The following is a 24,664-nucleotide window of genomic DNA, read 5'->3' as shown; positions in this document are numbered from 1 at the left end:
ATCAATTATTTTCCTGATGTTTTCAGTTGTATTGCATTAGCTTACATTAGGAAAATTCAGCTAAATTAATCTCAAATTTTACATTTACTAGGAAAATAAATGTTAAAGATAGATATAATGTACTTAATGCTTAAGTTGAATTGAATTTATGAATTTGTGATATCATTAATCAAAAACACAATGACGAAAAGGACTCATACAGAGCTATGTGTAAAATGTATTATCATGGTGGTTCCTCACAAAGTGAATGATGAAAATGATTTACAGCACAACTCAGAATTAAAACAAATTAAAGATGCATCCAAAATTCATTTAAATATTGGATCAAAACAATTAAAAAGTAAACTCTAACAATAAAAATGTTAAATATTTTATTATAACTTTTCAAGTTAAATTGTTGTTTAATAAAGAACTAATGTGTATAAATTAATGCCGAACTGAAACTGATGAGCATCATTTTTTGTAGGCAGACTTTTTTTATGATCCAAACAAGGCTACGTTAAAATTCCCATACTGTCAAAACTAAAACATCCTTTTCCTGAGAACCATATGTCTATGCAACTACCTTTTTATTCATGTAAAAATGGGTGCACCCCATTTGTAAATTATACGAGTCTAGCTTCCAGTCTCATCTGCATCCAGCTATTTTTAGCTGTACAAAAGTTTGTTTTGCTGCTTGATATTAAAAAAAAAAAGTTTGTCTTAGCATATTATTGTAATGTGTTATCTTAATTATGAACATATTTGTTTATAGTGGGTGAGCGTGCTTTCACCAAGTACAAGATGTTTTTGGATCAACATCCTTGTTGATCCTGGAACAACATTCCAATCAACCAATCAGAATTGAATGTAAATTTTTCATGAAATGTAATCTGTTTGAGGCTTATGATCAGGGTTGATGACCTTGGGATTACTTCCGCATTTAGAAAAAGACAATTGTCAAAACCACTGTAAACTGTACACAGCCTGCATAACATACACTGTAAAAAGGCCTTTTTTATTTATATATTTATTAGATTTATACATTTATTTCAAAATAAATGAATAAATAAAACATTGGTAGCTGTGGTTGCCATAATAAATTTGTTAAAAATACAGAAAAAAACACATTTACAGGCAGAAAACTTTATAGTATACAACTTTACAAACAATACAATTTGAATTTATACCAGTAAGTTTCACAATGCACACATTGCTAGTAAAATCTGTTCTTGTCCTTTCTTTTTTCTCTTGCCTTTGATTATAATTACAAACAATACAATTTGAATTTATACCAGTAAGTTTCACAATGCACACATTGCTAGTAAAATCTGTTCTTGTCCTTTCTTTTTTTCTTGCCTTTGATTATAATTTTATATCTTAAAATATTTTATGTTGCTCATCAGAAAATTAAAGTCATAAACTCTCTAATGAAGAGCGGTTAATCTGTAACAGAAGGTTCAGTGAAGAGGAAATCTGTGAGTAAAGCTTCTTTGACATTAGGAATCATTGTGACTGTTTATCTTTTTTCTTATCTTGCTATATTTCGTACTATATCTTGTCTCTGACAGTGAATACAATAATCTTTCAAAATATTAACATTGTTATTTGTGCAAACGACCTATACAGACATGTAGGACTGTGTTTCTGAATCTGCTGGTGATCATCTCCATCTCTCACTTCAAGAAGCTTCACACTCCAACCAACCTGATCATTCTCTCTCTGGCTGTGGCCGACATGCTTCTTGGACTTGTGATGCCCATAGAGGCTACTAGGCTGATTGAGACATGTTGGTACTTTGGAGAAACTTCCTGTGGGCTCTACTCAATATTTATTGCAATGCTTCTCTCGGCATCTCTTAGTAATTTAGTTTTAATTGCTGTTGATCGTTATGTGGCTGTTTGTCACCCTTTACAGTATCCACAGAAAATAACAATGACTAAGACCTTAATAAGCATCTCTCTGAGCTGGTTTTGCTCCTCAGCTTATAACACAGCCTTTGTAATTAATAACGGGTATTTTGATATTTCACACCAAACAGACGTGTGTTATGGAGAGTGTTCTGTTCAGATGGGTTTTGCTTGGAGAGTCACTGATCTGATCATGTCTTTTATTTTCCCCTGTATCTTCATCATTTCTTTTTACTTGAGAATTTTTTATGTAGTACATCTACAAGTAAATGTTATAAACTCTCTGATGAAGAGTGGCAGATGTGTAAATGAAGGTTCATTGAGAAGGAAATCTGAGAGTAAAGCTGCTCTGACATTAGGGATCATTGTAACAGTTTATCTACTTTGCTATATTCCTTACTATATCTGTTCTATTACAGTAATCTCTTCCACAACCATAAATGTTTTGACATGGGTTGTGTATTTTAATTCAGGTCTAAATCCTATGGTTTATGCTTTATTTTACCCATGGTTTAAAAAGACAGTAAAACGTATCTTAACTCTGAAAATATTTTGGCCAGCATCCTCTCTGGTAAACATTTTAACAGAACATTAATTGTAATTAAACTGGTCAAGTCATAACTGTGAGACAAATATTACATTATTACAACTCCAATTGTTAAAAAGTCTTATAATAATAATCATAAAAGTAAAAATGTACACTACATGTATTTTAAAAGTATGTAGTTTGTTACATTAATTGCAGGTTATGTAGGGTTTCAGAATTGAACCATTAAGTAAGCTTATTTTAACACAGTTTAAGTTACAAAGTGTTTAGCTGTGTTGCATTAGCTTATTAGGAAAATTTAGCAACAATCAAAAATATCTACTGAAATAAATGATAAAGATATAGATATTAGGCTAGTATTTTGATATTTGCTAGATTTTTATGTCATCAGTCATGTGTTAAATCTATGTTAAAATTGATCAAACACAATGACAAAAAGACACTTGTGTATATCTCAAATGTACAGTCAAGGTTTAGAGGTATAACTTCAGATTCATCCAAAAGGTATTTAAAGCTGGAGCCGAACTATTCTATTGTATATGTGTATGTTTATTGTTTGATAACATTTGATACACATATATCAATGAGGGCATTTTTTTTCTTACTTTCCTACTTTCAATATTCAACAATATCAATAAACAATTCTGTATTTGATTTATTTTTTAAAAGTGTGTTACCTCAGGACAACGTTGTACCACAACGTTTTCCATGCAGAAGAAAAAGATATATTTACTGACAACATACATTTAACAAAACACTTGAACAGACAGATTTATGTTTTTTTTATGTATTTGACATCTTATATTTAATAAAAATGTTATATGCGGTAGATGTAAAAAAATTATCATACCTCATCCTAATATGCACCTTATCCTCACAAGCATGTAAAATCTCCTTCCTCACTAATGGCATCTCACTGCTTGTAAACTAAAAAAGCAATTTCTCTCATCAGATAAAATATAATACAGATATAGTTACAGATAAATTACTCTCACAAATGTAAATACATTCAGATAATTCTAACTTTTGTCCTTACAAATATTACGTGCGTTATACATTATAACCTAGTACGCCTGCATGGCCTTGAGGCAACATGTTTTTAATAATTCAATTCACAGATTGTCTGCCACATATAATAATTTACAGTAAAAATACCGAACATAATACAAACCTAATTTTCTTTTAGACATTTTATGATATATAATATATGTATAACAAGTTTGTAAAAGAACTAACTAATAAATTGATACTATACTGGAACTGCTACTTGAATGTATTATTGTATGAAAGATGGTTTTAAGTCTGCAAAATACGTTCTTAAAAACAAAGGTAGTATGGTAATAGTGCATTTTAGTTCATATTCATGGTGTCTCAAAATAGCACAGTTGAGTACACTTAGATGATCTTAAGTTTGTCTACTGATGAATCATTTTTAGTATATTAAGTACAAAATTAGTGTGCGAAAACAGAGCACTTTAATTACATTATGGATGTGTACTTGTTTTTTGACCTGGGACCCCCTTAGATGCCAGTGGGTTAAATCACTGGACCTGCAGTAGTCTGTTGCGTGTGTTTGCCTTTGTTTCTTTAACACCTTTAATGACTGATTCACTTGAGGATCATCTCTAAATACAGCACAGGTGTTAACAGCACCCTCAGGTGCCATGATGTCCATAAACAGGGCTTCAGAGCTTATTGTAATTGAACTCCTGATAAAACATCAAAAGCACTGTGTGTGTTTGTGTGCACATTTGAACATAAGACATTTCCACCCACGAGACGCTGTATTTGTATTGTTTATTAAAAACTGTTTATCTTCATTGTCATCTTCATGTTTGTTTAGCAACACAGTAAGGTGACACCAATATTAGTGGAGGGCACTTTAGATGTTCTGAAGATTATCTTAAGAAGTACTACAATTTTTTTGTATATTAAATACAAAACTACTGCATGAAAATAGGGCACTTTAAGTACATTATGGAAGTAAACTAAGTGTACTTAAAGTGTATTTTAATGCACATGGGCACTGATGTATATATAGAAAACAATGTGCTCATCGTTATTTATCGTTTGACTTATCTTGCAACTCCATTAACTCTTCAGCAGGCATAAAGCTTGCCACAGCACACCAGCAGAAGGAGGATGCATTAACGTTTTAAATAATTTACTGAAACTAGTACTTTCTTAGTTTTTTTGCTTAAGAGATGATGTTAGCGACAGTATGAGAGCGCTGTATTAGCACAGACGTTTTTTTGTAAACTTATGTTCCTTTTACTGTACATGCAGGCCACACATGCACATTGAATTAGTTTTGCACTATTGTTATTTCACAGCATAAAATGACTGAAAACAAAAGAAAACAAACTGAAACAACAGAAACTGACACTTGTGAGATTTTAGTTTAAAATTATTTTATCGGACAGAACTTAAGGAGAAATATAGCGCAGAGAGTGGACAAAGGCAAAACTTTGTAGGGCACACATGTCAACTACTATCAAATGGAGTATGATTACTTTGGCTCTAGTGAAGGTACCAAAACACAGATCAAGAACTGAAAGGTCCTGTAAAATATTGATGACACAGTTGTTATGTTGGCACAGTGCTTTCAAAGTGTTCTCAGAAATGCTGAATATTAAACTGATTAAAATTAGGTAGAGCCAGCACTAATGTGGCATTCCTACCTGTAAATGCATGTTAAATGTACAACACATGCAGACATCGAGTCTGCTGCATTCTCTGTCAACCAAACTACTGAAAACACCACATAATGAGCTTCTTGCGTAAACACTGTGCTGTGCTTTGCTTTTGAACTTGGGGCACAACAGAATACATACATATTTAATTACATGGCAAAGCACAATGTTAGAGACCTTTTAGATAAATATGAAAGGTTTCAAAAAAAATGTTTGGTTCATTATGAAACGGATTAAAATAAATAATTTAGGTCTTTAGATCATATCAAGGCAAGGCAAGTTTATTTATATAGCACATTTCATACACAATGGTAATTCAAAGTGCTTTACAAGAGAGGGAATAAAATAATTACAAGATTTAAATAACAATAAAAGAAATTAAAATAAAATAAAAACACTGATATAAGATAAATTGAATTTAAAGCAAAAAGTGATTGATTTAAAACAGTTTAAAATAAAAGAAGCAAACAGTTCGGACGCAGCACAGTGCTCATTCTGTAAATGCACAACTAAACAGATGAGTTTTGAGTCTAGATTTAAAAGTGACTAATGTTTCAGCACATCTGATCTCTTCAGGAAGCTGGTTCCAGATGCGAGCAGCATAATAACTAAAAGCAGATTCTCCTTGTTTGGTGTGAACCTTTAGTATTTCTAACTGACTTGATCCTAGTGATCTGAGTGGTCTGTTAGGTGTATAAATAGTGATCATATATGCAATGTATTTAGGTCCTAGTCCATTTAGTGATTTATAGATGAGTAAAAGTGCTTTAAAATCAATTCTAAATGTCACTGGAAGCCAGTGTAAGGACCTGAGGACTGGTGTGATGTGCTCTGATTTTCTGGTTCGAGTCAGGATCCTGGCAGCAGCGTTCTGGATGAGCTGCAGCTGTCTGATGGTCTTTTTGAGAATGCCAGTGAGGAGACCATTACAATAGTCCACCCTGCTGGTGATGAAGGCATGGACTAGTTTCTCCAGGTCTTGCCTCCAGGTCTGATTCTTGCAATATTTTTTAGGTGGTAGTACGCTGATTTTGTCACTGCTTTGACATGACAGCTGAAACTAAGGTCGGTCTCTAGAATCACACCAAGATTCTTGACTTGCCTTTTGGTTGTTTGACCCCTTGAGTCAAGGTATGCATTCACCTTGTGAACTTCATCTTTATTTCCAAACGCAATGAACTCAGTTTTCTCCTTGTTTAACTGAAGAAAATTTTGGCACATCCAACTGTTGATTTCATCAATGCATTGGCAGAGTGAGTCAATGGGGCTGTAGTCATTTGGTGATAAAGCTAGGTAAATCTGCGTGTCGTCAGCATAGCTGTGATAGGCAATTTGATTCTTTCTCATTATTTGACTTAGTGGGAGCATATACAGGCTAAACAAGGGCGGCGCAAGAATTGAGCCTTGTGGGACTCCGCATGTCATGGACTTCCACTTAGACTTATGCTCTCCTATACTCACATAATAACCCCTATACCCCTCTAAATATGACCTGAACCAGTTTAGAGCCATTCCAGAAAGCCTGACCCAGTTTTCCAGTCTGTGTAGAAGAATGTTATGATCGACAGTGTCAAACGCAGCACTAAGATCTAGTAGTATCAGTCACATCAAATGGAAATGTCATTGTTATGCAGCATCAGAGTGGGTGGTAGATGGTTTGATCATCTGATCCAGACACTGTATAAATAAGTTTACTGCTAAAATTGGAATTATTGGAAAAATAATCATTATGCCACATTAGAGTGGGCGGTAGACGGGCTTGTCACTCTGAGACACTGTATAAATAAAAGAACAGTAAGGAGAGCAGAACAAACTCCTAACAGGAGGAGACTCACTCATGGCCTATGAGACAGAGGATCATGAGACTCAATACTGCTTTCCTGCCATCAACTCTTCATGTATCAAGGGAAACGCTCCAGACATGAATATAATATCATGTATGTTGTTTTATTATTGCTGTCAGCATGGACTGTGTTTCTGAATCTGCTGGTGATCATCTCCATCTCTCACTTCAAGAAGCTTCACACTCCAACCAACCTGATCATTCTCTCTCTGGCTGTGGCCGACATGCTTCTTGGACTTATTGTGATGCCCACAGAGGCCACTAGGCTGATTGAGACATGTTGGTACTTTGGAGACACTTTCTGTGGACTTTATTTACTATTCATTGCAATGCTTCTCTCGGCATCTCTTAGTAATTTAGTTTTAATTGCTGTTGATCGTTATGTGGCTGTTTGTCACCCTTTACAGTATCCACAGAAAATAACAATGACTAAGACATTAATAAGCATCTCTCTGAGCTGGTTTTGCTCCTCAGCTTATAACACAGCCTTTGTAATTAATAACGGGTATTTTGATATTTCACACCAAACAGACGTGTGTTATGGAGAGTGTTCTGTTCTGATGGGTTTTGCTTGGAGAGTCACTGATCTGATCATGTCTTTTATTTTCCCCTGTATCTTGATCATATCTTTTTATTTGAGGATTTTCTTTGTGGTACACCGGCAAGTGAAAGTTATAAACTCTCTGATGAAGAGTGGCAGATGTGTAAATGAAGGTTCATTGAGGAGGAAATCTGAGAGTAAAGCTGCTCTGACATTAGGGATCATTGTAACAGTTTATCTACTTTGCTATATTCCTTACTATATCTGTTCTTTTACAGTAATCTCTTCCACAACCATCAATATTTTGACATGGGTTGTGTTTTTTAATTCAGGTCTAAATCCTATGGTTTATGCTTTATTTTACCCATGGTTTAAAATGACAGTAAAACACATCTTAACTCTGAAAATATTTCAGGCAGCATCCTCTCTGGTAAACATTTTAACAGAACATTAATTGTAATTATATTTATCAAGTCATAACTATGGGACCAATTGTTATAAAATAAACAATTCTAATAGAAATAGATGTAGATCATTATAGCAGAACCAGATTTTGCTGAACATCTTTGTTGACCCCAGAACAACATTGTGTTTAATCAGTCAGAACCAGTTTATAGTTTTGTGATGCTCAGGTTTTTGGATTAAAATGTTCTAGGGTCAGCAAAATATTTTAACCTTGGAACACATCAAAATCAGCTAAATCAGAAGATGTGATGATGATAATAATTTAACTACATGTATTTTAATATTATGCAGTTAGTTACTTTGATGTTCATATGGTTTTGTAGGTAAAATTTTAGGAACATTTAGCAAAAATCATAAATCTTCATTCTACTGAAATAAATGATAAAGTTAAATATTATATATTTTATGCTTTACTTCATCAATATACATTTGTTTATATTAATAAACATTTGAATTATGTTTTTATTTTTTAAAAGTTTCTTGTACCACATTGGACAGATAGAAACATTTTACATTTCCACAAAGAAAAAAAAAAAATTACTGCCAACGTAAATTTCTTTAAATAAAAACTTGAACAGACAGGTGGTGCTCTCACACAACATTGTACCATGGTGGGTTGCTATTATAAGCAAACATTCATATAATGTCATATTAAAACATTGCAATCAGTGTTGTTTCAGGACAAAAAAAAACAAACAAAAAAAACATTTCCAATTTTCTGCACCCTATATGTTAATGTTTGTAGTTGGACAACACTATTTGTGGCCTGTTCTGCCATCTGTTTATGTCAGCATTTATTTTAATCATTGCATCTGAGGAGCTATTGCATCACTATGTGTGTGTGTGTGTGTGTGTGTGTGTGTGTGTGTGTACTATATTTAACACCTTTATTGAGTGGATTAGTGGATGATCATCTTTAGAGCAATAATACTGTACATAAAGACATCAGTAAGAGTAATAAAAATTACTCCAGTAAAAGCATCAAGTATCCCTTTGTAACTTTGTAAAAAAAAAAAAAAAAAAAGAAAAAAAGTGGGAAACACCGCTGTAATGGAATGCAGCAATGATCTATTTAAGGCCCTCTGCTATTTTCAATATGCATGCAATCTTTTGTAAATATTATTAGAAAACACAGGATTAGTTGTCATTGTCATGCTGATGATAATCAGATGCATATTAATTATTGAACAGAATTTGTTAAAGATATAAGAGATTGGATGGCCAGTCATTTTATTCTATTCTATAAATTGAAAGTCAAGTGAAAAACGTGGGTGTTATATTAGACAGCTAATTGACCTTTGAAATCATATTTCACATATTACAAAAGCATCTTTCTTCCACCTTAGGAACATTGGCAAGCTAAGAAACATGTTATATGCGTCTGATACATGGATTCACGACCCCTAGACTGGATTATTGTAATGCATTATACAGGTTGTCCTGCATTCTTAATAAACAACCTGCAAGGTGAGAAAACATGATCATATAACTCTGTATTCATTTCAAAATATTGCTGCATACACAAATAAATGTGTATGTGAATTAACATCAAATTAAAAAACAAAAGAGCAAATTTATCTGTTAATCAGATGTGCTTGCAAATAGTATTAGTTACTATAGCAACTGACTGAGCAACTGACATTTTTTTTAAGGTTCTCTTTTTCAAAAAATGTTCCCCTCAATTGCAGTTACGTGTTATTTTGCATGGCACCTAACCTTTCTGCAGTAGTTTATTTCAGCTACAAAAGATGTGGTACAGCCAAATACAGGGGACTGAAAGTACTGTATCTTGTGCGTTTTGCCAAACTTGTCAATTAGTTTACTTTACGTAAATGTGAGTTTCTCAGCCAGTAAATGTGTATCACAGGTGTTTATATATGAGATGAGGACATGACTTCAGCTGACAATGAGGCCCAAACCAGCACATACAGTGAAAAAATGGTATTATTAGGCATATGGTAAAAGTATAGTAACATTTAGTTATTTTTAGTAAAGCTAGGTTAATTGGTAAGTCTCTCCAAACTGTTATAAGACGATGTGAATATTTTTCTTTGCAACAATAATGATGTCATTTTGGTCATTTTTTCAGTACTGCTAGTAGTTTAATGTTGAAATAAACAAGTCTATTTACAAATGCAACTGACCTGAACTTGAAGTCTTCAACAGAACAGTTATGCCTCTCTGCTCCACTTGTATCCTTCCAATTCTTGATTCTTTACTCGAGACTCACCGGTAATTCTCCCAGTACTCCCAATGGCCATTATGCTCCTGGACCTAGCATTTCTCTGATTTACAATTACAGTTATTGAATGTAAGGGTTGTCTGTTTGCCCATCATTTTGTTTTTCATTCCTTCTAGTTTTTGGTTGTTCTAGTTAACACTTTTACTCAAGTTGTTTTGGAATTGGTGACTTGTTACTTTTAGTCACTTTAAGGTATCTGTACTTTTGCTCATGCATGGTTTTCAGTTACTCTTTACACCTTTGCACCATATGCGTAAAAAGGAAAGAAGTAGATCTGGCTATAATATTCTTGTACAAGACGCACACAGTTCTGTTTATTATACAAATAAAAAGTTACAGACTGCACCTTCAGTGTGTGAGAGGAAATGTTTTTGCTGTGCACAAGAAAGAGGGCCCCCTCAAGTGAATTTTAAAAGCCACTCATAAGAAGGGTGCTCTACAGCTGCTGATTGCTGCTTAAAATAACCACCAGACCTGTGTTAAAATCAGTTCTAATTGATAATGCAAAATACTAAACAGTGAAGTAAGGGCCATACAATAAAAAAAAACACTTACTATTTAACTAAAACTTACACTTACACCTACAATACTTTTTTAACATTGTGGAAGAGACACTGTTCCAACAGTTCCAATGTTTCTTTTTTTTTCCAAGTTACATCAGAGTGGGCAGTAGATGTGTTGAACAGTCTGATAGAGACACTGCATAAATTGATGCACAGTAAGGAGAGCAGAACAAACTCCTGACAGGAGCAGACTCACTGATGGCTAATGAGACAGAGGATCATGAGACTCAATACTGCTATTCTACCATGAACTCGTGTACAAAAGGAAAACGCTCCAGTTTTGAACATAATATCATGTATGTCTTTTTTTTCATTGCTGTCTGCATGGACTGTGTTTCTGAATCTGCTGGTGATCATCTCCATCTCTCACTTCAAGAAGCTTCACACTCCAACCAACCTGATCATTCTCTCTCTGGCTGTGGCCGACATGCTTATTGGACTTGTGATGCCCATAGAGGCCACTAGGCTGATTGAGATGTGTTGGTACTTAGGAGATACCTTCTGTGCTTTCTATTTAATATTTCTGACAATGCTATTCTCAGCATCTCTTAGTAATTTAGTTTTAATTGCTGTTGATCGTTTTGTGGCTGTGTGTCAGCCTTTACAGTATCCACAGAAAATAACCACGACTAAAACATTAATCAGCATCTGTCTGGGCTGGTTTTGCTCCTCAGCTTATAACACAGCCTTTGTAATCAAAAACAGAAATTTGGACACTTCCAACAGAAAAGACGTTATGCTGGGTTTTGCCTGGAGAGTGATAGATTTATTTGTGGCTTTTATTTTTCCTTGTATCATGATCATAACTTTATATATAAGGATTTTTATGTTGTACATCAGCAAGTAACAGTTATGAACTCTATGATGAAGAGTGGAAAATATGTAAATAATTGTTCAGTGAAGAAGAAATCTGAGAGTAAAGCTGCTCTGACATTAGGGATCATTGTCACAGTTTATCTGCTTTGCTATATTCCTTACTATATCTGTTCTATATCAGTAAACTCTTCCACAACCAAAAATATTTTGGCATGGGTCATGTATACTAACTCAGGTCTGAATCCTCTTATCTATGCTTTATTTTACCCTTGGTTTAGAAAGACAGTTAAACACATCTTAACTCTGAAAATATTTCAACCAGCATCTTCTCTGGTCAATGTTTTTACAGAACATCAATTGTAAATAAACTTGTAAAGAGGTCACTCATAAAGGTAGATTTGATCATCTTTGAATGACATATATCACACTACATTTAGTATTAAACTATATGTAATTTAAAAAGCATGTTTTTGGGTTTGTTTGCTGTTCAAATTTTAAATTCTGAATTGTTCAAATGCAGATATCACCGCAGTAACTATCTTTTCACTTGCCCTGAGTGACAACACGTTCATGAATCATGTTTTATCTGGTGACACAATGACAAAAAGAAGACAGTAATTTAGATGTGTAGAATTTATAAAGGTAAAATGCATTGTCATAGTGTTTCATCACAAAGTGAATGATTATAACACCTCAGAAGGTTAAACATTTGAAACAATACAGCTACAAATTAACCTTAAATGCATTTAATTAATGGAGTTACACGCACAAAAAGGACTTAACAGTGCAGCCTAGGAATAAAAATATATATTTATCATGAAAATTTATATATTGCAAATAAATAAACAAGGATCATTTTTAACTGCTTTTATTGATTGTCCAGTCAGCTTCATCAGCTTATGAACTTTAATATGACTTTTGGAAAGGTTTATTACATTAATTGTTGTAGTAAATAGTTAAAGTAAATAATAAAAACAGTGATCCACTGACCCTGCTTAAAAGCAACAGCTCAGGGGTGTAGATTATGTAGATTACATACAGTGTCTCCCTCACTTTTAATACCACTTTAATAACACTTTTTCGGGCCAGTGTTTTGGCATAGAGGTTTTCAAGAGTTGGTGTGGACAAAAAAAAATGTCCAGCCATTGCTGTATAAAAACAGTTGTTTTTCCAGAAAGACGTTTGGAAACATGAAGACATTAAACATACAGTATGATTGCTACAATTGTTGTGTTTTTCAAGTCATCTTCAGGACTGATTATATCCACTGTAATTGTAATTGCAGTTGATGTATTTTTAAGATTTTCTTGTACAATAAATTTTCAGATAAAACAGGTCTTTGAATTAGTCATGTATTAGTTGTAGCATTTAACAGCCCCAAAATAATTTCATTAAAATACCTCCTTCGGCCCCCAGCTGCGCTTAGAAATCCTATCCATAAAAATAATGAACAGGACCGGTGACAAAGGGCAGCCCTGCCAGGGTCCAACATGCACTGGAAACAAGTCTGTCTTACTGCCGGCAATGCGAACCAAGCTCCTGCTCCAATCATACAGGGACCAGACAGCCCTTAGTAAATGGCCCTGTCGCCCATACTCCCAGAGCACCCCCCACAGGAAATCGTGAGGGACTCGGTCTAATGCCTTCTCCAGATACACAAAGCACATGTGGACCCCAATGCCCAGGTACTGCTTCTCCCTCCTGAGGCGTCGGACAGTTTGCCAGAAACTCCGATCATCCTTCTCCATGGCCTTGCCGAATTCCACCCAGACCCAAGTTTTTTCAAAATTTGTTTTGAAATATTTTTGGTTCATTATGACATTTGCTGAGGGTAATAATAATATTACATTAATAAATACTGAATATTGTACAGATCCTAAATAATGTGTCTTAGATCACATCAGTCACATTAAGCTTAAAAGTGTTGTAGGAAAATAATGTTATTATTATGCAGCATCAGAGTGGGCGGTAGATGGGTTGATCGTCTGATCCAGACACTGTATAAATAAAAGGACAGTAAGGAGAACAGAACAAACTCCTAACAGGAGGAGACTCACTCATGGCCTATGAGACAGAGGATCATGAGACTCAATACTGCTTTCCTGCCATCAACTCTTCATGTATCAAGGGAAAACACTCCAGTTACGAATATAATACCATGTATATGTTTGTTTCATTGCTGTCAGCATGGACTGTGTTTCTGAATCTGTTGGTGATCATCTCCATCTCTCACTTCAAGAAGCTTCACACTCCAACCAACCTGATCATTCTCTCTCTGGCTGTGGCTGACATGCTTCTTGGACTTGTGATGCCCATAGAGGCTACTAGGCTGATTGAGACATGTTGGTACTTTGGAGAAACTTTCTGTGGACTCTACTCAATATTTATTGCAATGCTTCTCTCGGCATCTCTTAGTAATTTAGTTTTAATTGCTGTTGATCGTTATGTGGCTGTTTGTCACCCTTTACAGTATCCACAGAAAATAACAATGACTAAGACATTAATAAGCATCTGTCTGAGCTGGGTTTGCTCCTCAGCTTATAATGCTGCCTTTGTAATTAATATAACAGACGTGTGTTATGGAGAGTGTTCTGTTCTGATGGGTTTTGCTTGGAGAGTCACTGATCTGATCATGTCTTTTATTTTCCCCTGTATCTTGATCATATCTTTTTATTTGAGGATTTTCTTTGTGGAACACCGGCAAGTGAAAGTTATAAACTCTCTGATGAAGAGTGGCAGATGTGTAAATGAAGGTTCATTGAGAAGGAAATCTGAGAGTAAAGCTGCTCTGACATTAGGGATCATTGTAACAGTTTATCTACTTTGCTATATTCCTTACTATATCTGTTCTATTACAGTAATCTCTTCCACAGCCATACATATTTTGACATGGGTTATGTATTTTAACTCTGGTCTGAATCCTATGATCTATGCTTTATTTTATGCATGGTTTAAAAAGACAGTAAAACACATCTTAACTCTGAAAATATTTCAGGCAGCATCCTCTCTGTTTAACATTTTAACAGAACATTAATTGTAAACTGCTCAAGTCATAACTGTGAGACATAAACTCCAGTTGTTATAAAGTCATGAATGTTGATAACCATAATAGTTATAATTTAACTACATGTATTTTAATATTATGTGGTCTGTTACAATAATGTTAAAATGCAGGTTTGGTAGGTTTTCAGAATTTAACAAGTAAACTTATTTTAGGGAAATTAGGAATGTTTCACTTTCATCAGTCATGTTGAACCCCTGTTAACATTGATCAATAACAATCATAAAAAGTGGACAGTCATATAGAACTGTGTAGGAGTGTTTATTTTTATGATGGTTCATTACAAAGTGAATGATCAAAATGTATTACTGCATGCTTTAGAGAGATAACTTCAGATTCATCCAAGAGGATTTAAAGGCTGGAGCCGAATTATTCCATTGTAATATTTTAATTAAGTTGAAATTTTTATTGTTTGAAAAAAATTGGTACACATATATCAAATCAATGAAGAAAATAATAATATAGTTATTATCCTAAACATTATTATGTGTTGTTTTTTAATATACATAGCCTCTGATTTAAAGCAGGACCAGCTAATCTCCATTAAGTACAGTATAAGTTTATGACAAATATCATGTACTAATGATCAGCAGTTTCTTAGATGATATACATGTAATTTTGTATTCACCCCCACTGATGAACTTACAATAGCTATGACTTTGCATGGGTGTATGTCAGTGACTGTGGCACAATCAAAGTACATTCATTGACTAGCTGCAGTAAATATGTAATTCAGCAGTATAGGCCTGCTTCATGAAGAAATATGAACAATATAAAGAGCTTTGAATGGGAACTTTACAATACTAACACTTGTACATAGTAAGTACAAGTTATAAAACACTCTAGTGAAAGGTGGCAAATGTGAAATGGAAGGTTCAGTGAGGAGAACAACTAAGACCAAAGCTAACATTAGGAATCATTGTGACTGTTTATCTGCTTTGCTATATTCCATATATATTGTACATAACCAGTACTACTGCAGTAATATCTTCTGCTGCTATGACATTTCCATCATGGACTACTGTATGTATGCTAACTCAAGGTCCGAATCATCTTACTTATGCTTTATTTTAATTTTATTTTAAAATATCAGTTAAATAGGCTTCATCTTATGCTCTTATTTTCTGATTATTCATGACTTGTGTGGAGGAAGTTGAGGAGGAACAGTATGCGAAAGCAATGGATATTGGATACCTAAGAACATTAACAGGAAAATAATGTGAGATCATTTGAAGATGTTTTATATTTAATTTATAATAAACCTGGTGGAAAACACACAATCATGTTGTGGTTAAATCTTCACTGCACGTGATTGTGTTTGTTGTGAACATTGCATTGCACCTGTGGAGCTATTGCATCACTCTGTGTGTGTGTGTGTGTGTGTGTGTGTGTGTGTGTGTGTGTGTGTGTCTTTGTGTGTGTGTGTTTGCAGTATTTCACACCTTTAATGAGGGGTCAATGGAGAATCATCTCTAGAGCAATAATACCTGTAGAACATAAAACAAAATTAATTGGTCTTCAATTCATTCTATTTTACAATAAATGAAAATCATTTTCTTCTTTACAGAGGTGGATGAAGTATAAAAATAAAACACATGAGAAGTACAGATACTTCAATAAAATATTACTCCGGTAAAAGCATCAAGTATTTCTTAGTAACTTAAAAAAAAAAAAAAAAATGGAATGCCACAAGGATCTATTTAAGGCCCTCTGCTGTTTTCAACATGCATGCAATCTTTTGAAAAAATTATTAGAAAACATGGGATTAGTTGTCACTGTCATGCTGATGATAATCAGATATAAATTAATTATTGAACGGAATGTGTTAAAGATATAAGAGATTGAATGGACAATAATATATCATTTCTATTTTATAAAGTCAAAGACCTGGGCGTTATATTAGACACCTCTTGAAAATCATCTTCTATTTTTGAAACATTGGCAAGCTAAGCGTGCCTGATACATCATGACCCCTAGACTGGATTATTGTAATGCACTATAGAGTAGGCAGTTGTCCTGCATCCTCAATAAACCATCTGCAATAGTTCAGAAAAAAAAATTAGCATATAAACATGCATTTTCTACAAAGCTTGGTTGTATGGACCACTTTTTCAATGCTTTCATGCTTTTCCCTCATTCATTGGAATTTATGGGAAAGACAGAGCCCACAGAAAACAACAAAACTTAAATTTTGAATATCTTTCGCTGCTGTTTTTTTCTCAGCTTGTAACTCAGCCATTGTAATTAGCAACATACATTTTAAAAAAAGCGAAAATGGGTGAAAAAATGATAAAGTAGGAACTTAAGGCAGACTCTAAAACTGCAAGGCCAAACATCTCCACAGACCCACAGAAAAAATAAATAAACATAACAATCATAGGTTTTTATTTAGTACACTAATCCAGTCTCCCGAAATGAATTCCATCGCACTTGAATGACTTTATAAATGAAAGCACCAGAAACACAATTGTAATGTACAACCTTTGACGGCATATTATGATTAGCCTCAACTATCACTGTCCAAGAGCAACTGCAGTTCGTTTCAGCTAGAGCGGTGGTTACCAACCTGTTTCTGGAGGCCCCCTCAACACTACACATTCTGCATCTCTCCTTTGTATGACACCTATTTCAGGTCTTGGAGTCTCGACTACTGAGCTGATGAGCAGAATCATGTGGGTTTAAATAAAAAGAAATGGAAAACATGCAGTTGTTGGGGGCCCTCCAGGAACGTGGTTGGGAATCACTGAGCTAGAGAATGACTAGAGTTAAATAAACTTTCCATTGCATCTAAACCAACATGTTTATTACATCCCATATCCATTAAATTACTGAAAGTTGTTACCTGTAGCAGAAGAGCCTCTTCTCAGTATTATTTAATCTTCTCTTTCCACCTTTTGCTTTAACGTAACATAATGCATATCGGGCCCCACTGCAAACAAGGAGGTGGCGGCTTCGTAGGCCATCATAAATGGATTTTGCCAGACTCTTGAGCTGATGCAGTGCTGCTTGAGGGCTGAAATAGCTGAAGTAAACATTTATTTATATAGCACCTTTCCGAAGCTAAAGGCTCTTCTCACGGGGGCATCTCGTTGGTGACTTACCGATGAGGTTAAACGATACTCTGCCAGCTTCGACGGGAGGAAGGGGCAAGATTTCCAAGCTGCAGCTGAGTTCAGTGACGTCACCTCAGCACTGAATAGACTTATTAAAGAGAACTGTGATGGTCTCCCAAAATACATTCTACTGACTTTAAGTAACTTTGCATGTACATGTCAAACCCTAAAGCCACGTGTACACCAAGCACGATAACGATAAAGATGTATCTCTAGAAATTGTTGTCAATATTAAAGAATAGCAGCGTCCACACTACAACTGTAACGATAAAGGAACAGAAGAACAACATCGTTGAAATCATTTTCAAAAGATTTTTTTCAGCCGATGAATGATGCAAATATTGACAGCCAATCAAAATCTGTCCTGTTCTCACGAGCTCGAGAATTTAAAGCAGCAGGCGCATATTCGCTTAGAATAAACAGACGATATCCTTAGCCAGTGTAGACACTAATATCTTTGTGATTATCGTGCTTGGTGTGAACCCTGTCTGTCTACTAATACTCTTCTAACACTCCACTAACACGGGTGTTAGTAGAGATGTAGATGCAATGTTTGTATAATCAACAGAATGTATAAAGCAACCATCAAAAAAAGGATAATTATCATACTAATCAAACTGATATCACAGTAGAAATTGTTCAAAGCATTTGTGTCATATTACATATTACATTTGTGATCTCTGATATAATCCCATGGCTTCTTATGCATAGCAAATAAAGTCCACTTATAAATAATATGATCACATTATAAAGGTTTACAAAATGACGATATAATTTTTCCATTAAAATGACACCAATAATATGAATTACATTGTTGTACAAATCTTAAACAATGGCAGTATAACTATGGGAAATGTATTTTATCCATTGAAAATTGCAGTGTGTTCACTGTGTGTTTTTTAGTTATACTAGGCTGTGACCATAAATAAGTATTATAATGCAATAAAACTTTCAGAATTTTTCAGAAAACGATTCATTATAAAAATGAAATTGTTATATATATGAATAATGCTTATTATAATGTCATAAGGTTAATAATATCCTTATAATGGACATACTTTATGGGCTAAATATGGGCTTCATGAAAAATGCTACCATACAGGCTGAGTGACATAAATGTTGTGCAGAAGAGAAAATCCAAAAATAAAACTATGGGTAGAATGATGACAAACTTCATTAATCTAGTTGTTTAATAAAGTATGCAAACACAAGTTCAATATTCATTAGTTTCCCTTTTCAGATTTTAGTGTGGCTATATGCTTCTCTTTCATGTCATGCTACGAATGCATTCATATCAGGACAGGAGTGAAATTTAACATCAGGCCTGTCATGCAGCTCATTTGACTCATTACCACATCAGAGGAAAGAAATATTATGTCAATCTATGAAATGCTAGATTACTATTCAATGGATTTATGCTTTGCCAGCTTGACAGCTGAGATGTAAACTAAACACAAACAAACAAAAATCACAAGTGATTATCAGGCAAAACATTGACCAGAGAGGATGCTGGCTTAAATATTTGAAGACTTAATATATATTTAACTGATATTCTAAACCAGGGGTAAAATAAAGCATAAATTAGAGGATTTAGACATGAATTTATATACAAGCACCATGTTAGAAAATCAGATGTGGCAGATGAGACTCGATTTTTTGTTAGATACGATATATAATAAGGAATCCAGCAAAGCAGATGAACTGTTACAATGATCCCTAATGTCAGAGCAGCTTTACTCTCAGATTTCCTCTTCACTGAACCTTTCATTTCACATTTACCACTCTTCATCAGAGAGTTTATAACTTTCACATGCTGATGTACAACATAAAATATCCTCAAGTATAAAGTTATAATCAGGGTACAAGGAAATAAGAAAGAAATAATCACATCAATAACTCCCAAGGCAAAACTCATTACAAGGGGACACTCTCCATAACATGTATCTGATTTGTGCAACATGTCAACAGATCCATAGCTCAGACCAGCACTATTGTAAACTGTGGAGCAAAACCAACAGACACAAATGCTGATTAAAGTTTTAGTTGTGGTTATTTTCTTGGTGTACTGTAAAGGGTGACACACAGCAACATAACGATCAATGGCAATTAAAACTAAATTACTGAGAGATGCTGACAGGAGCAGCCCCATTATGATTAAAAACAACCTACAGGCAGTGTCTCCAATGTACCAGCATGTTTCAATCAGTTTAATAGCGTCCACAGGCATCACAATAAGTCCAATAAGCAGATCAGCCACAGCCAGAGAGAGAATGATCAGGTTGGTTGGAGTGTGAAGCTTCTTGAAGTGAGAGATGGAGATGATCACCAGCAGATTCAGAAACACAGTCCATGCTGACAGCAATGAAAAAAACACATACATGATATTATATTCATGTCTGGAGCGTTTTCCCTTGATACATGAAGAGTTGATGGCAGGAAAGCAGTATTGAGTCTCATGATCCTCTGTCTCATAGGCCATGAGTGAGTCTCCTCCTGTTAGGAGTTTGTTCTGCTCTCCTTACTGTTCTTTTATTTATACAGTGTCTGGATCAGACGACCAACCCATCTACCGCCCACTCTGATGTAACAAACAGATTACAGATTTCAGATGCTGTGCCATTATGTTCTATACAAATAGCACAATGTAAGTAAAGTTTCAACTTGACTATTTTATTCATCCAATTATATAAAATTGCACATAGCACTTAGGTTTACACAACAAAATGTGTAATATTGGCATATAATATCACCAATGCTGAATTTATTTTATCCAAAATTAATCTAAAATGAATCAATAACACAAACTGAACAATACAGAAATACACAAAACTATTAATATTAGGTTTAACACATTTTTGACAATGCTTAAAAATATTCCAAATGTATCTGTAATATAAATAAAATTGTTATAGTGTTAATGTCACTCAATGTAATCGATGATGTGGCGTAACAGATAATCTGCATTACACCAATTAACAAAAACAAATTTCTCAATTTCTCAAAATCAGCTGTTTTAGTAAGCCATTCTTTGTACATGTTCCTTTAAATGCTAATAAGCTCTGCTGACCCCGCCCATCTCTTCAGTGAAGTAATGAGCCATTCTCATGAGACAGTTTACTTTAGTGGAGGGACCTGCATTTTCAAAAACTCATGAAAAACCCTTAAGCTCACTTCTTCTGTAGATGAAGCTGGATCACAAATAATTTACATGAACATAGATGCTTTTAGGAAGATCAGGGATCAGTGCCTTCCTCTCAAAGTCACAGTAGTCCTCTGCCTCTTCAGCAGCTCAGATGTCAGGAGTAACAAACAACTGCAATATTCATAATTACATTTAATCCTTTAGGTGCCTGTTTTTTTGTTGTTGTTTTTGGAAAGATGCTGTATTTTGTTATTCTGCCTATTATTATTACTACGTTGCTTTCATTAATAAAATACATGAGTTTATTCCCTCACAGTTATTTCAGGCTATTAGTTTAACAATGCAGTCATCAACAAAAATTCAGAGCGGCTTTGTTTCCTGTATAGCCTAGATTCATCAGGATGTGTTAAAGTAGATTCAATTCAATGTTAATGAGAATGATACTGTTAAAAAACAGGTCAATCATTTGGAAATCCTTGGGGGGCCGTGCTGGGGCTAGCGAGTTTCTGATAGGACTGTAGGCCCATCAAGCCTCATCACCACTTGACTGGATCCAAAGAGCTTGTGCTACTTCCAGCCCTATCCCAATTTTGCAACTTTGGCACTTAGAGGGTTAACAACGAAACACTTCAATCACTTAATCAGAGACATCTTGTTTTCTTTGGACCAGAGTCGATACAATAGACTGACGACAGCTCACTCAGGGTGTACCTAACGTAAGACAGTCTTGTTAAAATCGTGTGCAGAACTATGTCATTCTGCCAGGAATCTCAGATCAGCCTGATTTGAGGGGAGGGATTAAAAATTATATGATGGATGTGTGCGCACACTTCCAACACACATTTATGTTCAAACAACTTGTAAAGTGAATTTTCTAATCGATGACCTTTAAAAAAAAAAAAAATAAAATAGGACATAGTCCTTTAAAAAAACGCAGGCAACACTTAATTAAAAAAGTCAAGAAAACAATTTTTTTATTGTGATACTCTCCAAAATGGCGCTCTAGGGTGACTTGTTTAATAAAGATATTTTAGTTTTTTTTGTGCACAAAAAATTAAACTACAGTTAAACCACTGATGTCACATTGATCATTTTAACGATTTTAAGAGTAATAAGATTATTGCTTATTTAAGATTATGACTACATTACGGTGCAATTCTTAAACAATGGAAAGATATGTGGCTTATAATACATTACAGCTATAGGTAACCATTGTATTTTACAGTAAGTGGTTGCAGTGTTTTCATTGTGTGATATAAATCATCATACTCTTAAAAGCTATAGTCTAACCCAAAAATAAGTGTTATAATGTACTAAAATGGTTGTTAGGGTTATTTATGAGATTATATATACACACACATATATATATATATATATATATATATATATATATATATATATATATATATATATATATATATGCATTATGTATTCATTATAATTCTTTAAGAATACCCTTCTAATGAACATACCCTGAAAAAAATTACAGGCTTCATGTTAAAATACTGGCTGTGTTGCATAGATGTTGTACAGAAAAGAAATTCTAAGTATAAAACTATGAGGAAGGATGACAAACTTCATTAGTCAGTCTAATTATTTAAGACAGTATTCAAACACACTTTTGATATTTAATTGGTTTCGAGATTTAAGTGTATGATTTTAAAGTATGCTTCTCTTTTATGTCTCTCTCATATGACATCTCTGTCATGCTACGAATGCATTCATATCAGGACAGGCGTGAAATTTACCATCAGGCCTTTCATGCAGATCATTTGACTCATTACCACATCAGAGGAAAGAAATATTCAATATACAGTCTATGACACATTGGGTTTATGCTTTGTCAGTTTTACAAATCATGAGTTATGATCAGTCAAAACATTGACCAGAGAGGATGCTGGCTTAAATATTTGAAGTGTTAATATGTGTTTAACTGATGTTCTGAACCAGGGATAAAATAAAGCATAGATATTAGGATTTAGACATGAATTTATATACAAGCACCATGCTAGAAAACTTGATGCAGATGACACACTGCTTTCTGTTAGACACAGTACATAATAAGGAATCCAGCAAAGCAGATAAACTGTTACAATGATCCCTAATGTCAGAGCAGCTTTACTCTCAGATTTCCTCTTCACTGAACCTTTCATTTCACATTTACCACTCTTCATCAGAGAGTTTATGACTTTTACTTGCTTATGTACAATATAAAATATCCCAACATATAAAGTAATTATCAGGGTACAAGGAAACAAGAATGAAATAAATAGATCAGTAACTCCCAAAGCAAAATCCAGTACAAGGGGACACTCTCCATAACATGAATCTGATCTGTGTGACATGTCAACAGATTCGTAGCTCATACTAACAATATTGTAGGTTGAGGAGCAAAACCAACAGACACAAATACTAATTAACATTTTAGTTGTAGTTATTTTCTTGGGGTACAGTAAAGGGTGACACACAGCAACATAACGATCAACAGCAATTAAAACTAAATTACTGAGAGATGTTGAGAGGAGCAGCCCCATTATGATTAAAAACAACCTACAGAAAGTGTGTCCAAAGTACCAGCATGTTTCAATCAGTTTAATAGCGTCCACAGGCATCACAATAAGTCCAACAAACAGATCGGCCACAGCCAGAGAGAGAATGATCAGGTTGGTTGGAGTGTGAAGCTTCTTGAAGTGAGAGATGGAGATGATCACCAGCAGATTCAGAAACACAGTCCATGCTGACAGCAATGAAAAAAACACATACATGATATTATATTCATGTCTGGAGCGTTTTCCCTTGATACATGAAGAGTTGATGGCAGGAAAGCAGTATTGAGTCTCATGATCCTCTGTCTCATAGGCCATGAGTGAGTCTCCTCCTGTTAGGAGTTTGTTCTGCTCTCCTTACTGTTCTTTTATTTATACAGTGTCTGGATCAGATGACCAACACATCTACCGCCCACTCTGATGTAACAAACGGATTACAGATTTCAGATGCTGTGCCGTTATGTTCTATACGAATAGCACAGTGTATTTAGGTAAAGTTTCAACTTGACTATTTTATTCATCCAGTTATATAAAATTGCACATAGCACTTAGGTTTACACAACAAAATGTGTAATATTGGCATATAATATCACCAATGCTGCAATGCTTAAAAATATTCCAAATGTATCTGTAATATAAATAAAAATGTTATAGTGTTAATGTCACTCAATGTAATTGATGATGTGGCGTAAGAGATAATCTGCATTACACCAATTAACAAAAACAAATTTCTCATTTTCTCAAAATCAGCTGTTTTAGTAAGCCATTCTTTGTACATGTTCCTTTAAATGCTAATAAGCTCTGCTGACCCCGCCCATCTCTTCCGTGAAGTAATGAGCCATTCATTTTTTGTTGTTGTTGTTTTTGGAAAGATGCTGGACATGAAAATTTGAAAAGCTTATAGCTTGAAAGTTCTTAGAAAGAGATCTACTGCAAATTATGAAAATGTTGGGCATGACTGAAAGTTTATGTGGGGTGTAAATATATTAATTTAATTAGCATATTATGACATCTTTGGGGGGCAGTCTATCTAGAATTTTGTAATATTAAGGAATATTTAGGATGTTGAATTGATGTTTGAACTTATTTGTCTTTTTATCCTCATTCCAACTGATCAGAAAAGAGTAAAGCAACAGTAAAACAGGAGAAAGCACTAAATTATTATTATATTGCTATAGTAGTAAAATGCATGTGAACAGTAGC

At 34.3% G+C, this 24,664-nt stretch overlaps 4 protein-coding genes and 2 pseudogenes across 4 annotated transcripts; 4 read left to right on the top strand and 2 right to left on the bottom strand.

Annotated features, from left to right (window-relative positions):
• The first annotated feature begins 225 nt into the window (after positions 1-225).
• LOC122352456 (trace amine-associated receptor 13c-like) lies at positions 226-2,484 on the top strand. Its single transcript, XM_043249865.1, has 2 exons — positions 226-243; positions 1,609-2,484. Exons 1-2 carry the CDS (start codon positions 226-228, stop codon positions 2,482-2,484), a joined length of 894 nt encoding a protein of 297 aa, XP_043105800.1.
• A 4,434-nt stretch (positions 2,485-6,918) lies between these two features.
• On the top strand, positions 6,919-7,967 carry LOC122353070 (annotated as a pseudogene).
• Positions 7,968-10,933: 2,966 nt separating this feature from the next.
• LOC122353107 lies at positions 10,934-11,962 on the top strand (annotated as a pseudogene).
• A 1,648-nt stretch (positions 11,963-13,610) lies between these two features.
• On the top strand, positions 13,611-14,633 carry LOC122353069 (trace amine-associated receptor 13c-like). The gene has a single exon (XM_043250901.1). The coding sequence runs from the start codon at positions 13,659-13,661 to the stop codon at positions 14,631-14,633; it is 975 nt and encodes a 324-aa protein (XP_043106836.1). The 5' UTR covers positions 13,611-13,658.
• A 4,608-nt stretch (positions 14,634-19,241) lies between these two features.
• On the bottom strand, positions 19,242-20,267 carry LOC122353095 (trace amine-associated receptor 13c-like). Its single transcript, XM_043250949.1, has one exon. The coding sequence runs from the start codon at positions 20,250-20,252 to the stop codon at positions 19,242-19,244; it is 1,011 nt and encodes a 336-aa protein (XP_043106884.1). The 5' UTR covers positions 20,253-20,267.
• A 2,504-nt stretch (positions 20,268-22,771) lies between these two features.
• On the bottom strand, positions 22,772-23,811 carry LOC122353051 (trace amine-associated receptor 13c-like). The gene has a single exon (XM_043250884.1). It carries the CDS (start codon positions 23,777-23,779, stop codon positions 22,772-22,774), a length of 1,008 nt encoding a protein of 335 aa, XP_043106819.1. The 5' UTR covers positions 23,780-23,811.
• Positions 23,812-24,664: the final 853 nt, after the last annotated feature.

Source organism: Puntigrus tetrazona, chromosome 10 (assembly GCF_018831695.1).
Source record: "Puntigrus tetrazona isolate hp1 chromosome 10, ASM1883169v1, whole genome shotgun sequence".
Taxonomy (NCBI): Eukaryota; Metazoa; Chordata; class Actinopteri; order Cypriniformes; family Cyprinidae; genus Puntigrus; species Puntigrus tetrazona.
This window is presented reverse-complemented; position numbering and strand designations above follow the sequence as displayed.